Source organism: Moschus berezovskii, chromosome 10, assembly GCF_049115385.1.
Source record: "Moschus berezovskii isolate FMDL1 chromosome 10, NW_MosBer_1.0, whole genome shotgun sequence".
NCBI lineage: Eukaryota > Metazoa > Chordata > Mammalia > Artiodactyla > Moschidae > Moschus > Moschus berezovskii.
This window is the reverse complement of record NC_142469.1, coordinates 18,975,086-19,000,583: the sequence shown is the minus strand read 5'-3', so window position 1 is coordinate 19,000,583 and position 25,498 is coordinate 18,975,086. Positions and strand designations below refer to the sequence as shown.

The 25,498-nt window shown below is 38.5% G+C and overlaps 1 protein-coding gene across 3 annotated transcripts in view; it reads left to right on the top strand.

The window, feature by feature from the left end:
• The window catches only part of COL12A1 (collagen type XII alpha 1 chain), a 116,916-nt gene that overhangs the window by 77,392 nt on the left and 14,026 nt on the right, over positions 1 to 25,498 (top strand). For all 3 annotated transcript variants that reach the window (XM_055432808.2, XM_088840539.1, XM_055432809.2), the window contains 16 exons: positions 449 to 523; positions 2,386 to 2,525; positions 4,183 to 4,306; positions 4,472 to 4,615; positions 6,201 to 6,365; positions 7,536 to 7,574; positions 7,671 to 7,809; positions 10,332 to 10,474; positions 10,762 to 10,871; positions 16,393 to 16,542; positions 18,526 to 18,603; positions 19,933 to 20,019; positions 21,450 to 21,503; positions 22,564 to 22,659; positions 24,042 to 24,095; positions 24,445 to 24,498. In XM_055432808.2, coding sequence (XP_055288783.2) covers positions 449 to 523; positions 2,386 to 2,525; positions 4,183 to 4,306; positions 4,472 to 4,615; positions 6,201 to 6,365; positions 7,536 to 7,574; positions 7,671 to 7,809; positions 10,332 to 10,474; positions 10,762 to 10,871; positions 16,393 to 16,542; positions 18,526 to 18,603; positions 19,933 to 20,019; positions 21,450 to 21,503; positions 22,564 to 22,659; positions 24,042 to 24,095; positions 24,445 to 24,498 — 1,652 coding nt within the window. The remainder of the gene's footprint in view (positions 1 to 448; positions 524 to 2,385; positions 2,526 to 4,182; positions 4,307 to 4,471; positions 4,616 to 6,200; positions 6,366 to 7,535; positions 7,575 to 7,670; positions 7,810 to 10,331; positions 10,475 to 10,761; positions 10,872 to 16,392; positions 16,543 to 18,525; positions 18,604 to 19,932; positions 20,020 to 21,449; positions 21,504 to 22,563; positions 22,660 to 24,041; positions 24,096 to 24,444; positions 24,499 to 25,498) is intronic.

The following is a 25,498-nucleotide window of genomic DNA, read 5'->3' as shown; positions in this document are numbered from 1 at the left end:
AGGATACTCTGGGTGTGGGAGGCTGAAGTGACTCCTGCGTAACCACCTCTCCTTGTGAGCAGCAATAGTGACGGCAGGTCCTCGAGGTGGGGTCTGTGGCCGGCTCAACACCTATATCTGCAGCAAACCTGTGCTGCCCGTTAGGCTTGGTGTAATCGTAAGGAAAGACCTCAAAGAAGGAGCTGGCTCTAGCAGACAGTGAGAAGGTGAATATGTGTTGCATTAGTGACCTTTGCCCATTCTCCCTCTGATTCTGGGCTTCAGTTCCTGCTGCAGTCAATACTGAGTGTCTGCCAATGGTACCAAATTTGGATGAAATAGAATTCCCAGTGCCAGTGCCAGGGAGACTTAATTTGTTGTTGAGGGCTTAAATGGCTCTTAAGATTTACTTTCTGTGATATGAAATATGCACTTGTTGTGGTTTTCTAATTATTATTTTAAATTCTAGCCTTAAAACCAACAGAAGCCCCTACAGAGCCACCCACACCTCCTCCTCCTCCTACAATTCCACCAGCCCGGGAAGGTAAGTGATGCTATTAGTCAATGCATTCAGCTGATGGGGACTGAAAGCCTTTTTACTTATGCACCCTGTACATCATTAACAGTTGATATAGGACATTTCTGATTTATTATTCCTGCTGAAGCGTTTTTAGATCAAAGGCAAAGATTACCAGTCATTCGCTCTTTCCCTGCTCCAGACACATGTTAGTGTGACTAAAATCAATCATAAACCACTGCAGCTCTTCAGTGGAACTCTGTTTCCCCAATTTTGCAGTTGAAGGTCTAATGATGCCTTATATAATCCATAGTCACATGGTGGGCATTTCTTTCTTCTGGCTGTTGGCATCAATAAGCACTGGGAACCCTTGGGGCTAAATCTGCAATGTAACTCCTGTGGCCTTTGACTTTGGAATTCCTGGCTTCTGACCTGAGAGGACCTGGATTATACAAAGCTGAAAAATTTCCATTCACCAAAGCTGGAGACATAATTGTCACTTGCAGAGAACTGGTAAAAAGACATATACTGAGCTGTTCCTACTGGTCTGTCTGTAATTTGGGGCAATGCTCAGCGTTTCATCAAATTAAGTTTCAGGTGGCGGAGGATGAGATGGTTGGATGAGTCATGGACATGAGTTTGAGCAAGCTCCAGGAGGTAGTGAGGGACAGGAAAGCTGGCGTGCTGCAGTCCGTGGGGTTGCAGAGTCGGACACGACTGAGTGACTGAATAACAAATTAACTACTGGTTTATTCTTTTCCTATGTTCTGTTTCCAGCATTTAACTGAGAGCATTTCAGACTTTAAAGGTCTTTTTTTTTTTTTTAATCTTGGAAGACTTAGAAGGCTATGATTTTATCTTAGCCTTTTTGATATGATTTTATCTTATGATTTTATCAAGTCTATTAAAGAAGTAAAATTAAAAGTGTAATATAGGATAAAATAGTAATGAGTTTCTTTAAATTAAACTTTTAAAAAGAATTCAGTAAATAATTTTGGCTTAAAGACATGCTAAGGTCTTAATAGACATTAATTTTTATTTTAGAGTAGTTAAATTTTAGAGCAGTTTTAGGTTCGCAGTGAATTTAAACTGAAAGTAAGTACATGTAGGTCCCAAACATGCCCTGCCTCCTCCCATCCAAACCTCCCCCAACTCTCAACATCCCCCTGCTGCCAGAGTGGGATGTTTGTTACATCTTGTGAACCTATATTGGCACATCATTATCATCCAAAGTCCATATTTACATTAAGATTCCTTCTTGGTGTTAAATATTCTGCACATTAAGTTTTTGTCACTAAAATGTTGTTAAATTCTTATTTTTGGATTTTTTTTAAGCCTTTAAGTCTGAAGATTTAAAGATGTTTCTTTATTTTATTCCTCCCCTTTCCTCCTTCCATATGATTCTAGTGGCTTAATTTAAAATTTAAAAGACACCTTATCTGCATCAAGTGATGATTTATATATAAAATGTGATGATTATATATAGAATCTCCAAACACATTGGTGACTCAAGTTCTGTAAATAATTGTTTTTAATTTGATTTCCTCCACATTTATTGTTTGAAGCTACTTGAAGAATTCTATATGGAGGGAGCATGTGTTTGCAGAGTGAATGTGAGCAGATGGAGTAATTCCAGAGCAGAGATTGAGAGCGCGTCTCAAACTTTACTGTGCATTGGAATTATCTGGCACTTTGTTACTGCTGATTCTGATTCAGGAAGTCTGGGGTGGGGCCCAGGACTACATTTCTATCAAGTTCCCACATGATGCTGTTGCTGCTGGAACCACAGAAGAGTAGCAGGGTGTTGGACTACATTTCTCAGTTTTGTAACTTCACTTGAATGAAAGAATTTATGAGACTTTGGGCTTCTTTTGTGTTTTCTCCCCCAGTGTGCAAAGGGGCCAAAGCAGATATTGTATTCCTGACCGATGCTTCCTGGAGTATTGGGGATGATAATTTTAACAAAGTGGTAAAATTCATCTTCAATACCGTGGGAGGTTTTGATGAAATCAGTCCTGCTGGAATTCAGGTGGGTGTCCTTTCAAAGGTTATTCATCTGTAATGTCTTGCCGTTTCCTCCAAACTTCTTAAGTACAAAGACTTTTCAGTATAAACTCCATTTTGACTTTATTTTCTATTTTCTTTACACATATACTTTTGGGAAGGGCTTGGGTGTAAATGATAAAATGAATAGAAAAAGTAAGTATTCCTCTAGGTATTCTCTTGGCTAGATGATGTTCTTGTTGAAGAATTTAGGGACACGACTGAGCGGCTGAACTGAACTGAACTGAACTCTAACTTGCTGCTTAAAACTTCTGACAAGGATCCATTTTCACAAAAGATCACTGTGTATTCTGGAAGTTAAATGCATCGTGACTGTCCTACCCTGTTAACTCAGAAGATAAGGGATGATTAGTGACTGGGTTGTCCCCTCTGTCATGGCACCCAGGGCCAGTGGCTCTGTTGCTTATAATTCGGATTCTGCAACCTTGAAGACCCACTTCAATTCCACTCTTTCTGGAGAAGTTTCCTTGTTAGTTTTAGGCGTTCCAGACTCCTGAAGGGTTCTGTTTGTATTGCTGTTGTGGCCCATACCACTTTATATTGTCATTTGTGTATTTCTCTTCTGTCTAAATCATTAACTCCTAAAGGCAAGAAACTGTATTGTTTTATTATTTTTTTGGAATTTTGTTCTTTCTTTCTACATTCCTCTTGGTGAGTTTTCTTCTTTATTTTGGCTATTTGTACTTCTTCATTGTGACATCTTAGAGATGTTATGAAAATAAGAGCTTTTGACATAAACCACAAATAATTCTGCAAACAAATCATGTCTTCTTTTATGGAATAATGTTTTATGGAATATATTAAATTTCAAATCCCCAAATGATCCTGTGGATATTATTCCAACCCAAGACAAGTAAAATGTCAGGCTAGTTATGTTCTTAATTTAATGTGTCAGCAACTAAGCCATTTTAAAAATCCTTTTAGAAATTAATACTTCTGATAAAATATAAGAATAAAAAAGCTACCATATTTTATTAGCTTCCATGTGCCTGTTACTTAGTATGTATGATTCTTCTTCCTTAAAAATGACTGTAGAAAGTAAGTATAATTATTTCCATTTTGCTGATAAAAAAACGAAGACCCAGAGATGTTGGGAACTTGCCCAGTGTCACAAAGCTATTAATCGGCAGAGTTTAGATCTCACTGATCCTGTGTATAAAGCCTGTAATCTTTCTACTAAATCACACCGCCACTGAGTTTGTGATGAGTGATTATTATTATCACACATGTGCCATTTTTATGTTACCATGAAGAATAGATGTAGTCTGTAGAAATGAGAAACAATTGCTTAGCCAACTTTGAGCTCAAGATGGTATGTTCTCATTTCTAATCCTGGAACCTCACTGCTCTCTAGCTTCACACATCCCTTCTTACATCCTGGACAATAAATACAATGCATGTACTTTATCAGTTATCAATTACTGACACTTTTATGAAGATCAGAAATTTGAGAATTTAGTGAGACAATGGTAGTCAGTGTTATATTAGCTATAAAGTGCTTATACTATTTCATCAGGTCTAATACACTTCTCTTTCCCATTCTATAACTAGAGGAATCATTTGAAAATTGAAACATAAAAAGAGCTGACTTACCCTCACCACCAAACTGCCTTTCTCTTCAGGTCTCATTTGTGCAGTACAGTGACGAGGTCAAGTCTGAGTTTAAGCTGAACACATACAATGACAAGGCCCTGGCCCTGGGGGCTCTCCAGAATATTCGGTACAGAGGAGGAAACACAAGAACAGGTACCATACATCAGCATGCACTTAGACTTTCGCTCTCCAAAGCCTTTGGAGTGATGGGCTGAGTATAGTTCTAACATTCAAATTCTTATCAGTTGGGTGTGACTAAGGGCATTTGGATAGTTTTCACTGATAAGACACGAACATGTTCCATGCCACATTCTACAGGCAAGGCTCTGACCTTTATCAAGGAGAAGGTGTTGACCTGGGAGAGCGGCATGAGGAAGAATGTCCCCAAGGTGCTGGTTGTGGTCACGGATGGTCGGTCGCAGGATGAGGTCAAGAAGGCGGCTTTGGTCATCCAGCAGTCAGGTAAGCACAGGCACACATTTGACGCCCAGGGATTGCCCTCATTTATTTTACAGTTTCAAATATTCAGAAATGCTTGCAAAAGACCAAAATTATGGATTTTACTTTATTGTTTCTCTTTGACTCTATCTTCCTCCACACCCTTCTAATGTTAGTTTCCATCTAATCATGGAACAGTTGGATAATTGCTCAGCAACGACATGGTGTATTCTTTGTGTAAGACATGCATGCCTCAGGGTCTGTCCCCCATAGTGGTTGGAAGGCTATAGACAGCAGTGATGGGATGATCCACAAGCAGGCTTCCTGCTGTTGCAGAAGTAAATCTTGATGCTGATTCTACCCACTCTAAGGAGGGATATAGGTTTAGCATGACCTGGTGGACTCATGCCCCAAACAGATTGCTGGAAGGTTCACTGCAAAGGAGCAGAGGCATCTGGGGAGACGTCACTGGTGTAGATCCTGGCAATCAAACATTCTGAAAGCCTGTAACAAGGATATTACACTGCCCTTCAGATTAGTTACGTCAGATGATTAGAGATCTTTATAGTACTTGCATTAACAACCTCACTCCTTCAGGCAGGGTCCAAGGTGGACATATTTTAGAGAGAATTCTATGTTTTGCATGATTTACTGTGGTCTAAATTGTAAAGTACTTCATTAAATGGAGTTTGTCATCTGCACATGTATGGGTCTTTGGCTAAAAGTCTGAGTCATAATTAGTACTAAGTCATACTGTCTTCTTACAATAGAGATCATTCTATGCACTGATGTTTTCATAAATTATTTTCATTGTGGTTAGGCACTTTGAACAGATTTCTTCATATGTTGGGCTCCTCGCTGATTTAACTTTGGGGTTATGAATGATTGCTCCTCAAGTTATCTTGTTTCTAGCTAATTATGTAACCAGTTCTTTTTATAGCCTATTTTTCCTGCTGTCGAATTAAACTTTTGGAGTGAAAACTTTGTTTATTTGTATTAGCCTAAATAAATGAAAGTTCATTACCAGTGGAAGTTAGTTGTAGATTTCATTTTGAAAGTGGTCAAAGTGCTGACTTTGAGCCTGAGTTTATTGAGTAAATTAGTTTCAGGAATTCAGTTTAAAATGGGCCTGTTGTTGGTTTCTGAGTCACATCGGCTTAAAATGCTAATGTTGCCTAAGACATCTGCAGAATTAATGTGTATATTTAGGATGTGTGGAAGGAAATGAGTGCTACATAAGTCATTTTGTTATTAAAATGTTCACCTTTTAATTGTTAAGATTTTATTTTAAGAAATCCAATTGAATTTTATATTAATGGGTATATTAGGATGTGTGGAAGGAAATGAGTGCTACATTAAGTCATTTTGTTATTAAAATGTTCACCTTTTAATTGTTAAGATTTTATTTTAGGAAGTCCAATTAATTGAATTTTATAAGCCAAAAAATAAGAAAAAGTGTATATTAATTAAGGAGACTTTATGTCAATTGAAAGAACTTAATGCATAAGCTGAGGAAGTTTGGCATCATTTGTGATGATTTTATTTTGAATTGTTTAGACAATAAAGGATGGACAAAAGTTTGTGTAATTCTATAAACATTGCTCTGCAGGGTTCAGTGTCTTTGTAGTTGGTGTGGCTGATGTCGACTACAATGAACTTGCCAACATAGCTAGCAAACCAAGCGAACGGCATGTGTTCATTGTGGATGACTTTGAATCTTTTGAGAAGATAGAGGACAATCTCATCACATTTGTGTGTGAAACTGCCACTTCAAGTAAGTCATGGTCCATATGGATCCATAGTCTCACTTATTTTGAAAAATGACTACTGAGTAGACCATTCCTTATCCTAACCAAGATCAAGTCTGTGCATAAATAGATCCTGGGAAACCACTTGAGAACCTGATGAATCACTGTTCCTATTGAGATCATGCTAACTGTGTGCTTGTCAGAGGTCCATTTTTAGTCTTGAAGATGCAATATTCCTTGTATGGAAATAAAATGTTTGTATATATCCTTTTCCCACCATCTCAATGCCTCTGACATTTGAGAAAATGAATCTTCAACTTAGAAATGCATTTATAGAAGCATTTCTGTGAGATGAAGGTTTTCCTTGTTAGTAATCAATTGGTATTTGTTCTGTCAACATCTGTGCTTCAAGAGAGCCATGAAAAAATAGCCTTAAGCAAGTGTGCCCCGTAGAAATGCACTTGGTTCTCATTTGTTTCTTTGGGTATATTCATGGTATACCAAGATCTCTAGTTTAACTTTTAAGATACAATGAAGGACAAAAGATTTAAATCCATTTGTCCTCCTCCCCATTCATGAACTCTGATTTTTGGAGTATTAGACTAAGGAGATAGTTGAGTGGCTCATCTAAACCCCTAATCCCAGGCAGGACTATGCTTTTTAAGTGTTGTGTTTTCCCCTATTAAACATTATATTAGAATCTCAGAACTCAGTCCTGAATGCAGCCCTCCCTGTCCCAGCTCTGGACCTCAGGTTGAGAACCCCTGCACACCTGCCCCTGGACGGTTCAGTGATGAGCACGAGCCTCCAGCGATTGGCTGACAAGAGGATTGGCTGTCAACAAATTCCTCCTGCCCTTGCACAAATTTAAACTTCCCTGGGCGAAAAGTTCTTTAATCCATCAAAAAGAATATGTAAATTTCCCCCTTCAATTCTGTCTTACCATTCTTAAGAACGTTGTAAAATTCCAGGTGGACTGCAGACTGTCCAGAAAACATGGTTGCACTGCTCAATAGTATAACTTCCCCTACAAGTTGGAAATCTACACAGAACCACTTAGGAAAGTTCGATTGCTATGTTTTATAAATGAATGAACAGTTTTGTTACTTGCTGTACATATATGCAGGTGCTTTCTGTGCGTGTGTAATGTTAGTATTCCTTGGTGGATTGTGCTTAAACAACACTGTACATTGCAGGTTGCCCTCTCATTTATTTGGATGGCTACACCTCACCAGGTAAGCGTTCATACTCTTGGGCTAATTTATTTCAGGATTTAAGCAATAAGAGAATTCAAATAACCTCATTCCAATATTTTCTGTTCTGATGTGAAGGTTTTAAGATGCTTGAAGCATACAATCTGACAGAAAAGAATTTTGCTTCTGTGCAAGGAGTCTCCCTGGAGTCAGGCTCTTTCCCCAGCTACTCATCTTACAGGCTTCAGAAGAATGCCTTTGTGAACCAGCCTACAGCGTGAGTCTGACATCAGGAGGGTCTCTTTCTTACCATGCGCCAGAGGCTTTTTTGAGGTTCTTAGAATCTTTGCTGACTTCTTAGCACTCTGGTATTTTAGAATTGTCGGAAAAGTCATATGGATGACCTGATTTAGTTTCCTTAAGTACAACTGGGTTGTGTGTGTGTGTGTGTTGTGTGTGTGTTCAGTTGCTCAGTCATGTCTGACTCTTTGCGACCCCGTGGACTGTAGCCCGCCAGGCTCCTCTGTCCTTGGGATTCTCCTGGCATGAATACTGGAGTGGGTTGCCATTTCTTCCTCCAGGGGATTTTCCTTACCCAAGGATTGAACCCGTATTTCCTGCATCTCCTGCATTGCAGACAGATTCTTTACCACTGAGCCACCAGGGAAGCCCCACAGCTGAGTTAAGGGTCTTTTATCAGGTCACATGGGAGACTAATCCTCAAGCCTGCTACTCTGAGAATCTCATCCTGTGTCTGCCATGTGATGGATTACTAAGTCCTTTTGAATTTAAGGCTAGGACTGTAGTTATGCTTCTTCTAAGGGAGATTATTTAAGCAGGGAGGCACCTTCTTCTCTTGAACATTTCTCCGTGGGTGCAGAAGGGCTGGATGGAATCAGTGCAGAATGGGAATAGGCATTCTTCCTAGAGTTTCTGACTCCAGAAGATGAAAGACTGCAGCAGTCTGTCTGTGATCTGTGATCCGACAGGCGGCAGTTAGTTTTTATTGGCCGGTGCTCCGGGGACCTGTTGGGCAGCTCTAGATGTTGTTATTTAACTTGATGAAAGTTTGTACCTGGTTCTGATAACCAAAATATGTGTTTGGCACCTTCTGGAGGGGAAAGAACACCAAGAAATAAAGTTTCAGAAACTTAGGACCGAGTCAGATGATGATGCCTGAAATCTGAAATGCTCTGGGAAAGCTGACGGAAAATTCAGACTAAAACCAAGGCTAATTTCTTGTAAGGAAGCACAGATTGTATTGTTGTAGTGTGACCACACTGTGAGTTCCTAACTCTTTTATGGTTAACCACACTAGTTTGCAGTTTAGGTTTTGCAGTGAACCTAAATACCCAGTGTTTAACTCTGTCACCTCAAGCTATGATTCCTACATTTTCACATAAGACAGCCCACTGTCCTCTTAAGATTCAGATCTTGTGGCTGAAAGTGGCATAAAATGCAATTAAATACTTCTTTATTTTTTCATAATCATTCATTAACTAAAAAAGGAGAAAAATGGGCTAAGTGACTGATGACTTTATATGGAGATGATATTATTTTTAATGTGGAATATTGTGAAGATTCCATGGACAGAGGAGCCTGGAGCGCTATAGTCCATGGGTTGGCAAAGAGTTGGATATGACTGAGCAACTCACACTTCACTTCACTTCATCATGAAGATAGTGAGCTTTTGAACATACAAAAGACATTGTGTCAGCTTGCCCAGAACATACGCTTTAAGAAGGAGGGCATTACAGTGTATAGAGTAGAGGTCCCTCCCTGTACAGATGGGAAAAGAATCTAAAAAAAGAGAGGCTTGTATGTATTTGTATAACTGATTCACTTTGCTGTACAGCAGAAGCAAATGCAACATTGCAAATCAAGTATATGCCAATAAAAACCGAAACAAACAAACAAACAAACACAGGACAGCATTAGATTCCAGAAGGACCAGCACTGTGGTACACTGAGGCTCAAAACCCCAAGAATCATTCTGTGCCCTCTTTCAGAATCTGTGGAGCAGTTGCTTTTCTGTCCATGAGTCGATTATCAAGGCCCCTTTCCTATGTTTACGAAATGGTCTCAGGCAAAAACCCATTAATTCTGTTTTAGAGATTCCCTTCAAACAAGGATTGACTCAAGTCTAGGACACATGGGTCCACGTTTTATGTTCAATAGCCTTAGAGCCAAGAAACTTGAATCATATCCATTTATCAGCACTAAACATTTGCACATGTATGTGGCCGTAACATATATTATTGGTTTTGTTTCTGGGAACGTGTGACCTTCTGGAGCTTATTTGATTTTAAGGGAGGACTTTGGAAGTGTGTAGGAAGGGGGAAATTGAAACCTTCAGCCATCTTACTTATGATCTCATATCCCTGATGTTGGAAATTGAATATATTTAGTGAGATTTATGCTCTTTAAATTACATCCATAGATATAATATTTATCACTCTAAAATCATCATATAGTTTTATAATCATCTATGTATCTAGAAAAAATGATTCATTAACTGTGGGATGAAAGACCATTGGCAGTTTCCCAGACTTTTTGACTTTATCAGATTATAAATAAACTATTACTGCTTACATAATGGGTCTTTAGTGTTTGCTATTTTGAAGTCTCATTCTTAAATTTTTCCCCTACTAATGTATTATTAGAAGGATTCTTATAATTGGATTATTATAAATGGCTTCTAATACTAGTCATGAAAAGATTCTAGTCTAAGAATTTTAAATATCATCTATTTCTGATGAGAAATCCTTGCTAATTAATTACTTTTGCTTTATCCAACAGAGAACTACATCCCAATGGACTCCCTCCTTCATATACAATTATATTACTATTCAGACTCCTCCCAGAAACTCCCAGTGACCCTTTTGCAATTTGGCAGATCACAGACAGAGACTATAAACCACAAGTTGGGGTGATTGCAGATCGTAAGGATTTTTATCTTCTTTTAGGGCCCATGCATGCATATTTTTGATTATGTTTTTTCCTTCTCTTTAAAAACCTTCTGGATGTATATATATACATATATATATATTTCCTTGATTATGCTTTTATGTTTAAAGTTTAAAAAAAATATGTCAGGAAATACTTGAATTACATTTTATCTTAACTGAATTAATTAACTTTTTGGAGATCTCTTCAACAAGAATTGTTAATACTTTCAGTATAGACTATCCATGCATTTGATTTAATAACAATTATGTGTTGATTACAGCTTCTAGCAAGACACTGTCATTCTTTAGCAAGGATACAAGAGGTGAGGTGCAGACTGTTACATTTGACACAGATGAAGTGAAGGCATTATTTTATGGAAGTTTTCATAAGGTAAAAACGTAAGATTATCTGGTTATTTATAAAAGAAGTGTGTGGACTTAAAACTTAAACTAATTTATTATTTATTAAAATGTATGTTAAACTGGTGGAAACATAGCTGTGTCTTTTAAAAACAATATCTTATTTCAGAGGATTTGATTAATTTTCAAAGAAGAAAATTTAAAATGAGATTTCTACTAATCTACTAGTTAATGAGATTAACTACTGCTAACATTTCAATATATATTTAATGCAAATGTCTTTTTAGAATATGAGTTGTGTAGTATATACAATATTGTACGCCCATTTTTCTACCTAACATTTTATTTTGAACCTTTATGTAATTTTGTTTCAAAAGCTTAATTTTTGTGGATTGTATTTAGTTGATAATATTATTTTTTCTTTTATAGAGCATAGTAAGCTGCTTCCGCTTGCTCATTTATTGAAAAGTTACAAATATGTCAGTCCAAAAGTTATCATTATCTACCAACATAATTAAGATAACTGTTTATGAGATTAACTTGTGCATGAACACATTTACAACTTCTATGAAACATTTTATTAAAACTTCTAAGATAAATTCTTAGGGGATTATCTATTCTTGATCTTAATTTTTAAATTTTAAGATCCAAGGGTAATACAGACTTGCTGTCAGACAATCAATTGACAGATAAGAGTACTGATGTTGGCAGCATTGGAAATGAACAGTCTTGGTTATGAGTGGACTTTTTAATGGAATTTTTGCATCAACTGGATCAAATGAACAGGAGGAAGACTATTTGCTGTGCAAGCTTTAAAATTTCCCCAGTATGAGGCTCAGAAAGTTAGTCCCCATATGTAGAAAATAAATATTTCCAATTCAATCTGATTTCTCAAGTGAAAATTGAAGAACTTCCCTATAATTAGGTAGATTTAGCTGAATTTCTTGCTGATTCTCTTCCTAAGAATCTTGGTTTCTTCCCAGAATGTTTTCTTATTCATGAAGCAGATTCTTGGTGAAGATAGCAAGGGACTCTCCTCACGGGATTTGGAGAGGCCTCAAAGTGCACATTATTGTTGTTGTTTAGTCATTCAGTCGTGTCCAACTCTATGGGACCCCATGGACTGTAGCCTGCCAGGTTCTTCTGTCTGTGGAATTTTCCAGGCAAGAATGCTGGAGTGGATTGCCATTTGGGAGCTTCCTGACATGGATTGAATCCATGTCTTCTGCATTGGCAGGTGGATTCTTTACCACTGAGCCACTAGGGAAGCCCAATAAGCACATTAGTGATAAGTTACCCCCTCAAAAAACAAACAATGATGGAAAAACAGAGATCTCTGAGTATAAAGCCATATTTGCTCAACAGGTTATAGACTTTACTGGTAAAGTGCAGGAAAATAAATGCCTTATTGGGAAAGAAGATTCTAGTTTGACAAGTTTTTACTAGCTTCAACTGCTTCTTGTCCAATAATAGATGCTGAATCTGGCAAAGTTCTTATGAACTTTTTTTAGCTCATTGATACGCCTATTAAACTTACATTTGAGTAACTTGCTAAAGAGGACTATTTTATTTTTCTTCCATACCCACTGAAGATATTAGAAACTCAACTTGCTATTAACCACCTAATAATCATTTAGGAACTATTATTATTATCTTTTTAAACTTTTTATTTTGTACTGGGGTATAGCTGATTAACAATGTTGTGATGATTTCAGGTGAACAGCAAACTGACTCAGCCATACGTATACATGTATCCATTCTTCCCCAAACTATTCCCCTATCTAGGCTAGGAACTATTATTTTTTAATTTCCAACTTTCATTGAATGTTTCGTTTTACTTGACAAAAATAGGCAGTATTTTTGAAGAGAACTGTAGTGATAGTCATTAATTATTGCATATCAAGGTAATTGTTTTTTGACCCTCCCATCTTAATTTGCCTTTATAGAGGTATTTGTATTCTTAGGTTTTATGTAATGCCTTTTCTCTTTTTCTCATAAACTCTTTTCAAATTCTCTACGTTCTTTTTTCATAATGTCTATTTTTTTAGTTCCTCATCTACTTTTTCATTATGCTTTCTTCCCCCTCCTTCCTTCCTTCACCCCATTCTTATAACCTACTCTCATTTATCGCATCAATTCAAGTACCAAATTCAGTCTCTATTGGCTGCTTACATGCTTCTGATCCAAGGACTTGGAACACCCTTCTTTCATTTCCCATGTAATTTGGGAACTGAAGTTCTTCAGTCCTTGAGATAAGAACAAGTAGTCCTCTGAGAGAAAAAGCAAATTAGTGAAAATAACATGCAGGAGGCTCTTGGGAGAGAGGGGATAGACTAAATGAGCTTATGTGGGGAAGGGCAGACAACTGCTGCTTCTGGAGGATTCTCTTGAAAAGTTCTCCATCTTATTGTAACAGGTGACGTAGATTCAAGTGAGAAATTTGTAATAAGACAAAAAGGTAGAATAGATGAAAAATAAGGAATGGCAGACCTTGGGAAGGGTGATGAGTTGACCGGAATGTTCCTGTTTCTTTCTACTGGTCTGTGACCAACACACTTCCCAGTTGAGAAATAGTCCTTAACTACTTGGGACAATGGTGCCCAGATGAAGAGCCAATCTTAAATGTAATTATGCATGTGTTTAAAATGCAATAAAACACACTGAAGAGATCATAGCAAAATATATTTTTAGCATGTGTTTCTTTTTGGTTCGTATTGAGTGACAAGTGTATTTGGAATAATTTTGTTTCAAAACTTTGATTTTGAAATAATTTTTCTGGATACTATGATTTTTCAAATAGCTTTTGAATGTTAGCGTCTGAGATTGTTCATATAAAATCTGATAAATAAGTTTCAGTTCTTCAGTTCAGTTCAGTCACTCAGTCGTGTCCGACTCTTTGCGACCCCATGAATTGCATCATGCCAGGCCTCCCTGTCCATCACCAACTCCTGGAGTTCACCCAGACTCGTGTGCATTCAGTTCTTACTAGATAATAAATACATTGGGAATGACTGTATGGTATTCATCTTGAATTCAGTATTAGATGATTGCCCTGGGGTATTTAAAATTATTTTTAGTAAGTCATATATCTCTTTTAAATAAAAGCAATATGTAATTCATACTACTTATAGATGCACTAAATTAATGTTTTGGTGATGATTCTATGTGGAAAAGATATCTACTGTTAAAAAAAAGTCTCTGGAGACTGTCCTTATGCTTATTTACTCTAAAGCATTTTACAGAATTTCTGTTCCTTAACTTGGAGCCAAACTTTTTAAAGTAATCATCATGGGCTTACTTGGATATTTGGGCTGTGATAAGTGGAAACTATGGGCATAACTATAAAGCCAAAGATTGCCCGCAGCCATTCTTTACATTATTGAAATATAGATGTTTTATTATTTATCTGTATTAACAAATTTCTTAAGGTTCTGACTATCTTCAATATCCAATAACAATAAATCAACATAAGTTTGTTTTCTTGTGAGGAAATTGAATCTTGAATTTGATTTCCAGAGCTGATTCTTTATGAAAGATACAACCTAGCTCTTTCCTACGTTAGGTATCTACATGGTATATAAGGTCTTTTTGGCAAGGACTGTTGTTGTTCAGTTGCCCACTCATGTCTGACTCTTTGCAACCCCATGGACTGCAGTGTGCCAGGCCTCCCTGTCCCTTCATCATCTCCTGAAATTTTCCAAGTTCATGTCCATCGCATTGCTGATGCCATCCAGCCATCTCATCTGATGCCCTCTTCTCCTTCTGCCCTCAATCTTTCTCAGCATCAGGGAATTTTCAATGAGTTGCCAGGGATTCTGGACTAAGAAATTAAAAACTGAATTTAGCAAAATCAGTGGAAGACATTCGAGGCTCCTTTGTTCTGAGTATAACAATTTATTAATGATTTATTAACTTGTATTTTAATAGTTCACTTTCTATAATTTATTTTTTAAGTTATAATAAAATATTGACTGTGTTCCCCACATTATATAGTATATATTTGTAGCTTATTTTATACAAACTACTGTTTACCTCTTAATCCCCTATCCCTATTTTGCCCCCCTGCCCTGCCACAGGCAACGACAAGTTTGTTCTCTGTATGTGCAGTCTGCTTTTTTTTTTGAAAAGCTCTCTATAGTTTAAAGAGTCATCTCATCTACTATGTTATCTCTGGCCATCTCAGGAAGAATACATAGTGGGGAAAATAAGAAATTATACTGATGTATAATAGCGGGAGGAATTTGAGACTCAGAGAGGTTCAGTTCAGTTCAGTTCAGTCGCTCAGTTATGTCTGACTCTTTGCGACCCCATGAATTGCAGCATGCCAGGCCTCCCTGTCCATCACCAACTCAAACCCATGTCCATTGAGTCAGTGATGCCATCCAGCCATCTCATTCTCTGTCGTCCCCTTCTCCTCCTGCCCCCAATCCTTCCCAGCATCAGAGTCTTTTCCAGTGAGTCAACTCGTCGCATGAGGTGGCCAAAATATTGGAGTTTCAGCTTTAGCATCAGTCCTTCCAGTGAACACCCAGGATTGATCTCCTTTAGAATGGACTGGTTGGATCTCTTTGAAGTCCAAGGGACTCTCAAGAGTCTTCTCCAACACCACAGTTCAAAAGCATCAATTTTTCGGCGATCAGCTTTCTTCACAGTCCAACTCTCACATCCATACATGACCACTGGAAAAACCATAGCTTTGACTAGACGGATCTCTGTTGGCAAAGTAATGTCTCTGTTTTTTAATATACTATCTAGGTTTGTCATAACTTTCCTTCAGAGAGGTTAAGTGGTTCATTTAATTTGATGTTGTTAAATTAAATGACATTGATACTGCAGCCTGGTTCTTGAATTTTTAGTCCAAGGCTCTTGATTTGGGATGAGTAAAGCTTTCAGTTCAGTCGCTCAGTTGTGTCCGACTCTGTGATCCCATGGACTGCAGCATGCTAGGCCTCCCTGTCCATCACTAGCTCCCAGAGTTTACTCAAACTTATGTCCATCAGTGATGCCATCCAACCATCTCATCCTCTGTCATCCCCTTTTCCTCCTGCCCTCAATCTTTCCCAGCATCAGGGTCTTTTCAAGTGAGTCAGTTCTTCGCATCAGGTGGCCAGAGTCTTGGAGTTTTAGCTTCAATATCAGACCTTCCAATGAACACCCAGGACTGATCTCCTTTAGGATGGACTGGTTGGATCTCCTTTCAGTCCAAGGGACTCTCAAGAGTCTTCTCCAACACCACAGTTCAAAAGCATCAATTCTTCGGCAATCAGCTTTCTTCACAGTCCAACTCTCACATCAATACATGACCACTGGAAAAACAACTAGATGGACCTTTCTTGGCAAAGTAATGCTTTTTAATAAGCTTTGCTAAAAAAGCTCTGCTTTTTAATAAGCTGTCTAGGTTGGTCATAGCTATTCTTCTAAGGAGCACACGTCTTTTAATTTCATGAATAGCTTTAAGTATACATTTTTTTAATGTGTGATCTGATATATGTAGAAGTCAGCCATATTGTTCTGGGTAGAAATTTTGTAATGGAAACAAATGATCTTTTTAGGTTCATATTGTAGTGACCTCGAAAAGTGTTAAGATTTACATCGACTGCTATGAGATTGTAGAGAAGGATATCAAGGAAGCTGGAAATATCACCACTGACGGTTATGAAATTCTTGGAAAACTGCTTAAAGGGGAGAGGAAATCAGCCACAGTAAGTAACACAGTTTTATTTTTCTTGGTACCTTGTACAAAGATAGAAATGACATTTTTCAAAGTAATTGGTACTTTTTAATTGTTTTGTATCTTGGTTAGCTTGAAACACTGGAAGTTACACTGAGGTAATATGCTACTGACACAACATGATAATGTGCTTTACTGCTAGAAGTGAATTAAGATGTCAGGGTACCAGAGAACATCATGTAGTCGACTTAAAACCGAATCAAACTGGGGAGAACAGCACAAACGGTTGCCAGGAGAATCAGTGAAATGTAAACGAATTCATTTTTTTGCTCTTCAAAAGTAGGAACTGTTGACACAGCTTTGTGCACTCAGGACATTATGCATTTGTGGACTCTATGACTGTCACAGAGCTATGCTCCCTCACAGAGGGGTCGGGCCTGCCTCAGAAGGAAGATGAGTGTAGGGTGGCAGCCACCTCACAGCTGTCATTCGCTTAAGTTTCAGGTGGGGGCTTGCCAACCCTTTTACAATGCTATTTAGTAATAAACTGTTAAAACCCAAGGTTTTTACTGTACCAGGCTAAGTTCATAATAAATGTTGATTAATAATAACATTGTTTTGAAAGCAAGACTACTATTTTTGGCTTCTATTATTTTTTAAGATGATTTTACTTTTTTATTTCTGGCTGTGCTTGGTCTTCGTTGCTATTCGGGCTTTTCCCTTGTTGTGACAAACCGGCTCCCCTCCGGTTGTGGCGTTTGGCTTCTCATCGCCTCGGCTTCTCTTGTGGTAGAGCAGCGCTCTCGGGCATGTGCGGCTCTAGTTGCATCACGTGGGCTCAGTAGTTGTGACCCCAGGCTCTCGAGCACAGGCTCAACAGTTGTGGTGCATGCGGTTAGTTGCTCCATGGAATGGGGGATCTTCCCGGATCAGGGATTGAACCTGTGTCTCCTGCATTGGCACACGGATTCTTTACCGCTGAGCCACCAGAGAAGCCCTTCTATTATTTTTGAAAATTGCTTTTACTGAGCTTAGCTTTCTTCCATGGACAGAATTTTCTCTCTATTCAGAAATGAAATTTTTAACCCTCAGTGTAGAACTTGAACTTGCAAACTTTAGCTTTCACCGTGTGAAGTTAAAGTGAAGTTGCTGTCATGTCCGATTCTTTGTGACCTCATGGACTGTAGCCTACCAGGCTCCTCCGTCCATGGAATTTTCTAGGCAAGAGTACTGGAGTGGGTTGTCATTTCCTTCTCCAGGGGATCTTCCTGACCCAGGGATTGAACCCGGGTCTCCCAGGTTGCAAGCAGACGCTTGACCCTCAGAGCCACGAAGGAAGAATTAATTAGTGCAAATAATATAATTGCAATTAAAATCATTTATTGAATATTAGGTTTAATATTTAAATAGAACAATTACATTAAGTTTATAAAAGAATGACTATATCTACGTGACCTTTTCTTTTTTATCCAAAGAACTCTGGTTTTTGAGTGTAGAAAGATAGAAAATATATGTATATTGAAATAGTTAAGCTGAAGGTAAACATAAAATTATTAGTAAGCCCCTTGGTAAGACTTTATAAGAAGCAGAGCATCAATTTAAGAATAAGCAAGGAATTTTTTTTTAATGTTACTATTTTTTTTACAGAGGTAGGCTCTTAAAAGTTGATTTAAATGTGTGTAGTCTTCAAATTAAAATTCTGAATTAAATGCACTCATCATTTTTAAGGATATAAAGAAATCAGTGTTCTCTTAAAAAAAACTCAATGAGACATTTCATTTTAGCCAAGGAAATGAATCAGAAGTGGGATTATCACATATGCATTTGACTTTACTGTCCCTTTCTCTGAGGCATAGGTTTCTTTTGTTCTTAGGAGATAAGGATCACATTGCTCTCCTTGCCTGGACCCTCTAGAGAGTCTGCGTGAGAAGTTAGCAGAGGTTAAAATGTGGAGATGTTAATATGAAATGTTTTTCATGCATCTTTAGCTCATGTTGCTGTTGGTTGTTTGCAGTTCCAAATCCAGAATTTTGATATTGTCTGCAGCCCGGTGTGGACCAGTAGAGACAGATGCTGTGATATTCCCTCCAGAGTAAGTGAAACAGAATGGAACTTTGTCATGGTTTTATTAGTCTTTGAGGAATAAGAGATGTGGATGAGGGTGGCCTGGGAGAGGAAGTAGCCCTCAGCAGCTGCATGCTCAGGATGGAGCCAGGGACATGCATGGTGCACGTGCTCATCAATGACTGCAGCTCGGGCTGGGGATGCCCCCCTTGAAAGTCAAGAATGTGGAGGACCGCATCTGGAAATTCTCCCTAACAGCCAAAGTGGTTAGGCATAGTCAGAAAAGTCCTGCTTTAATCAGCGTGTCTGATAAACCCATTTACTGCAGAGTCCTCCTATTGCTTGTAAAAATACCAGCATTTTACAGTAAATGCTTATTAAATCCTTCACAGGGTCAGCCATCACACCTCTCTGTCTAAGTAGAAATGCTTGAGTGATGGCCTTCCCCCATATTATCTGTGTACGTGGTGATGGTTACTAAGTTGAATGCTGAAGATGGATTTGAAGTTCTAGGCAAACAGTGAGCTGCACACACCCGCAAAATAAGTGTGCATTATTTACTCAACAAATACGGAACACCTGTTATAAACCAGGCACTATCCTGTGTGCTGGGGTTACAGCAGTGAAAGGGAATATTCTAATGAAAGGCAGAGGGAGAGGAGGAGTTAATAAATAGATGTATACTATGTTATCGAGTGAAAAGTCATAGAAAACAAACCAGGGTATAAGGACAGGTAGCCAGGTGAGTGTCCTCAGCCCTCAGGGATAAGATGAGATTTAAGCAGAAACCTGAGTCAAGTGAGGGGACAGGGACTGTGGATAATGAGAAAGAGCATTCCAACCAGAGCTGATTGTAAGCGTAAAGGCCCGAAGGCCACAAGGTGCCCTGAACGTCTGAGAAGCAAGAAGTGGATGAGAGGGGCTGGGGCAGAGCAAAGGAGAGGGGAGGTGGTGGGCAGTGGAGAGGCAAGGTGGTGGGGTGCTGTTTTGCAGACCGTGTAAGGCCTGTAGGCTATGGAAGGGATTTGAAATTTTATTCTGAATGAAATGGGCATCCATATCTGAAACACTCAGCATTTCTCTAATACCATACTAGAGGGAATTGGATTAAATTACCAAGGGTCCCGATTGATGATGGTTTTGTAAACATATCTTATGTGAGATTTCCTAAAGCAAAACTTTTAAAGACATAAAGGGGCATAGCAAGATTGGGCCTAAGACTTTGTAATCATAATTAAAAATTATTCCTTTAAGTTGGGAAATAGATTTCCTTGTGTGTATAAGATAAGTGGGTGTGGAGGATAAGAGGCTATATTTACTTTCAATTCAGAGGTAAATATTATTTTCCAAATTTCAGAGAGATGAAGCAAAATGTCCAGCTCTTCCGAATGCTTGCACATGTACACAGGACAGCATTGGACCTCCGGGACCCCCTGGCCCTGCAGTAAGGAAACTGAAATAGTCCTTCTAGTTTTTCCAGTTAAATCTTTGGCATAATCATCTTTTGGTCAGTGTGTTGCACATAAGATGCTTCCAGGCACTGGTGTGTTGTAGGACAGAACCAGATAATTTGCAGACCATCCTCATAGCACATCTTGAGATCTGAACTGGAGTAAATCCAGAAGAAAATCTGAAAGCATTTGAACATATTTCTCTACTCACATGAGAATGAATGATATGGGCTAGCATTCAAGAGCTTTTCAACATATAGATTTGGGTTTCTTTCTGTAATTACATGATTTTGAAAATTCCTTACATCTCCTGAAAGCTTCTTGTACCTATGTTATGGAGCCATGATTGAGAGGCTGACCCAAAAAAATCTTTAGATCCTAGGATATGTGTATGTTATTAGCAAGCATATCATAGAATAACATATAGAGTATAACTTATGTATGTGATGATATCATAAACTCTGGGTGAAAGTGTTGGGGTTAGGAATAACCTGAGTAGGAAGACTGACCAGGTCTTTCCATAGGGAGGAGGGGAGACCAATAGAATGCAATACAAAACATTGAAGAGTACAGTGTTAGATCTTATTGATCAATTACATGTGGCCCGGGCTGGTTTTTCAGAATGGAAGTGGTACCACTAAGCTTTATGGACCTCTTTTAAGAACATGGTTTAATTAACATAGAAACAGTTTAAAGAGCCTCAGAACACCAGATTTTACTATACATGGTTGTTAACAAATAATGTAAATTGATTTTAGGTTAATTACAAACCAGCTCCTCATATATGGAATCAAAATATATCTGGAATTAGCATCATTTATTTTCTTTAATTAATAGTGACTTACCTGATTTATATTTATAATCATAAAATTATACCCTGGATGTGACTTCGATGTTTTGGAGAAGTAGGAATTTTTTTCTCAATTGTAAGATAACGTTGTTGGATATCAGTATCATGTTTATTTCCTCTTTGTTCAGTGAACAGGTCTCTGAATTCCTGTTACTAAATTACATATTCTGAGATTCTGAGAGAGTCTTCTTATTGCATATTACTTTCCCTGAAGAATACACTCGTATAATTCCAAAATAGATTTTTTTCCTTAGAAATGCTTAAATATTGTATTTAAAGTAATGCTGTAATGCTTTTTTTTTTCAGTAAACCTCAAATTTTCAAATCAACTTCAAAATTTGCTAAAAATTAAGGAAAGATCAGAATATAAAAATGAGATCCTTAAGAATGTTTTGAAATTCTCCTTTCCCACACATTTGTGTGACAGAAAGCATTTACTTCCATATTTCATAAATAGCTGGAGAAGTGTTGGTTGTCTGGAGTATGCAATGCTTCTTAAAGCAATTTTTATGTATCAGCTTCTTCCTAGTTGCCTACGTTCACCCTAAAATGTGCTCTTACTGTGTATTTTAGGGAGGGCCTGGTGCTAAAGGTCCGAGAGGTGAAAGAGGTGTCAGTGGGGCAGTTGTAAGTATATTTTAGAGTGCATTTACGTTTTCACCTATATGTTGAAGTCTCGTTATTCAAATTTCCGCTTACGGGTAATGTGACCTTGAACAAGTTGATTCAAGTTTAGTGAGCCTTAGGCAATATAATGATCTCTGTCTTGCCTCTGGATGTCAAAATGGTAGATTAGATTAGTCAGATAAAGGAATGAACAGGGGATGTCACTGAAGTGGGAATTGCCCATGGGAGACCTAAAGGCTCTGCTCTCATATGGGGAAGCAGAGGGGGAGACCTGGCCGTCAGCTGGAAGACCCCCCTCAAGGATCAGAGTCCCACTAGAGGGAGCTGGGGAGGGTTCATCTCTCTCAGAGAAAGAGCCGAGCCGGCCACATCTGCCTTCGCTGGGGGTCACTGGCCTCTTCTACTGGTTCAAAACTGTCTCCGTAAGACAACTCCAGCATCTTGGGGGATTATTATGAAGGTGATGTGTAGTTTTTGTCATACTGTCATTAAGCTAACTCAGGAAAGTGAGGGTAGGGTGCTGACCCAGGTCTGTCTAACTCCAGGTTTGTCCTTTTCTACCTGGACATCCTGCAAAGAAGCTCCTGCATAGAATGAATGGATCTCTTCTTTCCTTGCCTGATGTAGACATATGTTAGTCCCAGAAATCAGCCCAAGTCTAAGAGGAATCAGGAGCAGCTTAAAAGAAATCAAACCTAGTGAATTTTGAGGTTTGATCTCTGAATGAATCTAGGACTATAGATATATGAATATATTTGATGTATTTTACTTTTTAAGAAACCTATTCCCATGTAAAAATAGGTTGGGAAATTTAAGTGTTCTTGTGAATTGATTGTACTTTCCAGTTCTTTTAGTGAGTAATCAAAGGAAGAAAGGGATAACATTAATAAATACTTTTATATTGGGTTGGCCAAAAACTTGGTTTGGGTTTTCTGGTCAACCCAATAGATGGGGCGATTTCTAAAATGTTTGCAGAGATTCTGGTTGGTATCTTAGAGTTGTGAAGACAGCCCTGGAAGGGCAGTCTATGACTCTGCTTGTTTCTCTGTTCTGTATGTAGGGCCCCCCCGGTCCTCGTGGAGATACAGGTCCTCCTGGGCCCCAGGGTCCTCCAGGCCCTCAGGGACCCAATGGCCTCTCTATTCCTGGTGAACAAGTAAGCACAAAGACTTTCTGTATGAAATGAGGGTGGTGGATTAATGCTGAATTTAACTGGAACATTTTCTACTCTATTTTGCCAAATTCAAGTGTTTTTTCAGAAAACAAGTTTAGTCATTGAGATGACTTCCTGTGACTGTAATTTCAGATATGTAAATAGCATATGTAATAATATGTAACTGTAGGAAAAATTGTTGCTACTTCTTTGACCTTTAAAAATTATTTTAATAAGTAATGCAAATATCCTTTAATATCCTGAAAGCTTTGAAATGGCTTTGAGTCTGTGGCAGGCCCTAGGGTTCTGGCTGATATTTATGACTTATTTATCTAGGTCATTACTTCAATAAGAATTTGTTTTATTCCAAATGCCAATCTGAACTTAGGTGAAGTGTCTTATCTTTTAAGGCTGGTGTTTTAACTACTTTTTTCCTATACTTTAAGACAAAACAAATACAGTGTATGAATAAGAATCCAGATAATTACATATTTTTAAATTTAAGTCTAAACTCCCTTTAAAGACCTTTTTTTTTTTTTGGCATTTAGAGAAAAAATAATCTATATCAGATATAGCTAGAAATGAAACATTTGAAGGAACTGGATTTTTCTTTTCACTCAAAAGGGTTGAATGCAGGACTTTCCTGGTCGTCCAGTGGTTAAGACTGAGCTTCCACTGCAGGGGGCACAGGTTCAATCTCTGGTCAGGGAACTAAGAGCCTGTGTACCTCTCAGTGCAGCTATAAAAAGGAACAGGGTTGGATGGCATCACCGACTCTGTGGACATGAATTTGAGTGAACTCCGGGAGTTGGTGATGGACAGGGAGGTGTGGCATGCTGTGATTCATGGGGTCGCAGAGAGTCGGACACGACTGAGCGACTGAACTGAACTGAACTGAATGCATCTACTTTTAGCTTCCTGTATCCACAGGGGAGTTTGGGGGAGTTTTATTTCTATTTATTTTCTTATTACTACTATTAAATTGTCAGCTTTAATTCAGATTTGCCTATTAACAAGTGTCTTGTAGCATGTAGTTATAAAGAACAAAATTATGCTACATTTCACTGACTCTTCATTACAGTTAGCACCAAATTAAATATGTTAAATAATAAAAATAGTTTTCCCTTCAACTTGGGTTCTTTTAAAAAAGGCATATTATCCCATGATTATATAAAATGATCCCACAACATGATAAATGGAAATTATAACAGCATTTGTAGTTTAAAGAATGAGCATCAGTCCCCAAAATAATTTATTCATCTCCCTTCACAAATATGCTTCAGTGGTTTTATGAAGTGATACAGATTTCAGGAATGACTCACGTCTTCCCTTTTCACTTAATTTCTGTAAAATGCTGAGACCTGTTTTCCCACTGCTTGCTCCAGGGTCGCCAGGGAATGAAGGGCGATGCCGGAGAGCCAGGACTTCCAGGCCGGACTGTGAGTGTTCTTCACCTTGCCTCTTCTCAACTCGTCAAGTGTTCTTTGCAAAGTTGCCCTTGTAGTGCCTCAGAAGGTGAACCAAGGTTAAGCCGCAGAGCAGAAGCCTGGCCGCTTTCCATTCCGTCGGCTGGTCTGAGGCTTCAGGCTGGGGCTGTGCAGTCAGGTCTGAGCTTGTTGACTGAGCTAGCGTCTCGCTCTCAGGCTGGCTCTGCGCTCGGTACTGAGTTTCTGTTCCTTCTCAGAGTCCCCTGACTTTTCTCCCAAACATTTTGGAGAAGGACACGAATTCCTTTCCTCACACAAGAAGTTTATTACAGTGTTTTCTTGCTTGTTTCCTTTTGTGTAGGGAACTCCAGGATTACCTGGCCCACCAGGACCAATGGGCCCTCCAGGAGACAGAGTAAGTTTTCCTGAGTGGCCTCTAATGACGTTGGGGATGATTATTGCCTATTAATTAACCTCCCCATCCCAAAGTTCAGTTGGTGTTCACATATCTCATAGAAGGCAGAAAAGCTAATATTGGTGGACCAACTGACACCAAGGCAATCTCAAGGTCTATGAAACAAAATGGTGGGACTTTAAATGAGTTGCTAGAATTTTGGAAATTAAAAAAAATTCAGCATGCTCTGAAAACCAACGAATTTTCATTCACTGGAAAGATATTCAAGAATCCTAGAAAATTGCATTAAATCTGAAAATTAAAAATTTTTTATGAGGCATCTTTTATGTAACTCTAAGAATAGTCTTCATTCCTGTGGCACTTTGTATGTGGTCAGTGACATCTTTTCTACACCTTTAGAACTCAGATACCATCTGCAGGCCTCTGTGATGATAGCAACTGGAACTTAGTAGGAATTTTGCTTATTTATGGCAGATCTCAGGTCTGTTCCTGAGTTATGAGGAAATCAGTGCAGGAGACCCAATTTTTTCTAGGACAAGTAGATGAGAAGCACAATGAGTTCTGTGCTCTGTTTAATGTTACAGAAACATTTGGTTTCATAGGAGACCACAGATGCTTTAATAGAAGGTTTTAGAGCTGCTCAGAACCAAGGCACTAATGACTTCAGCACCTTCTAGTTTAGACAGCAGTCTGAGTGTTGTCTGTATTCTGACTAATCAAGTCAAAACATAAGACTAGCAGCAGGCTCTGAGAGGGCCAGGGCTATAATAGTTGTCACTCATGCACTGATTTTTTAACCTTAACACCTCCAAGACACCATGGGGCAGAAGAGTTGGGTCAATCAGATAGAGCAAAGTTTTGCCCAGATAATACCAAATGTTGGATGATTTGCCAATGAAATTTATTTGCTCCAATGCCTACTCTTGGATTTATGAGAATATGAGGTCAAAGAGAAAACTTCTCTGGGAGCCTGGGACGCGCTGGTACTTATACATATTCT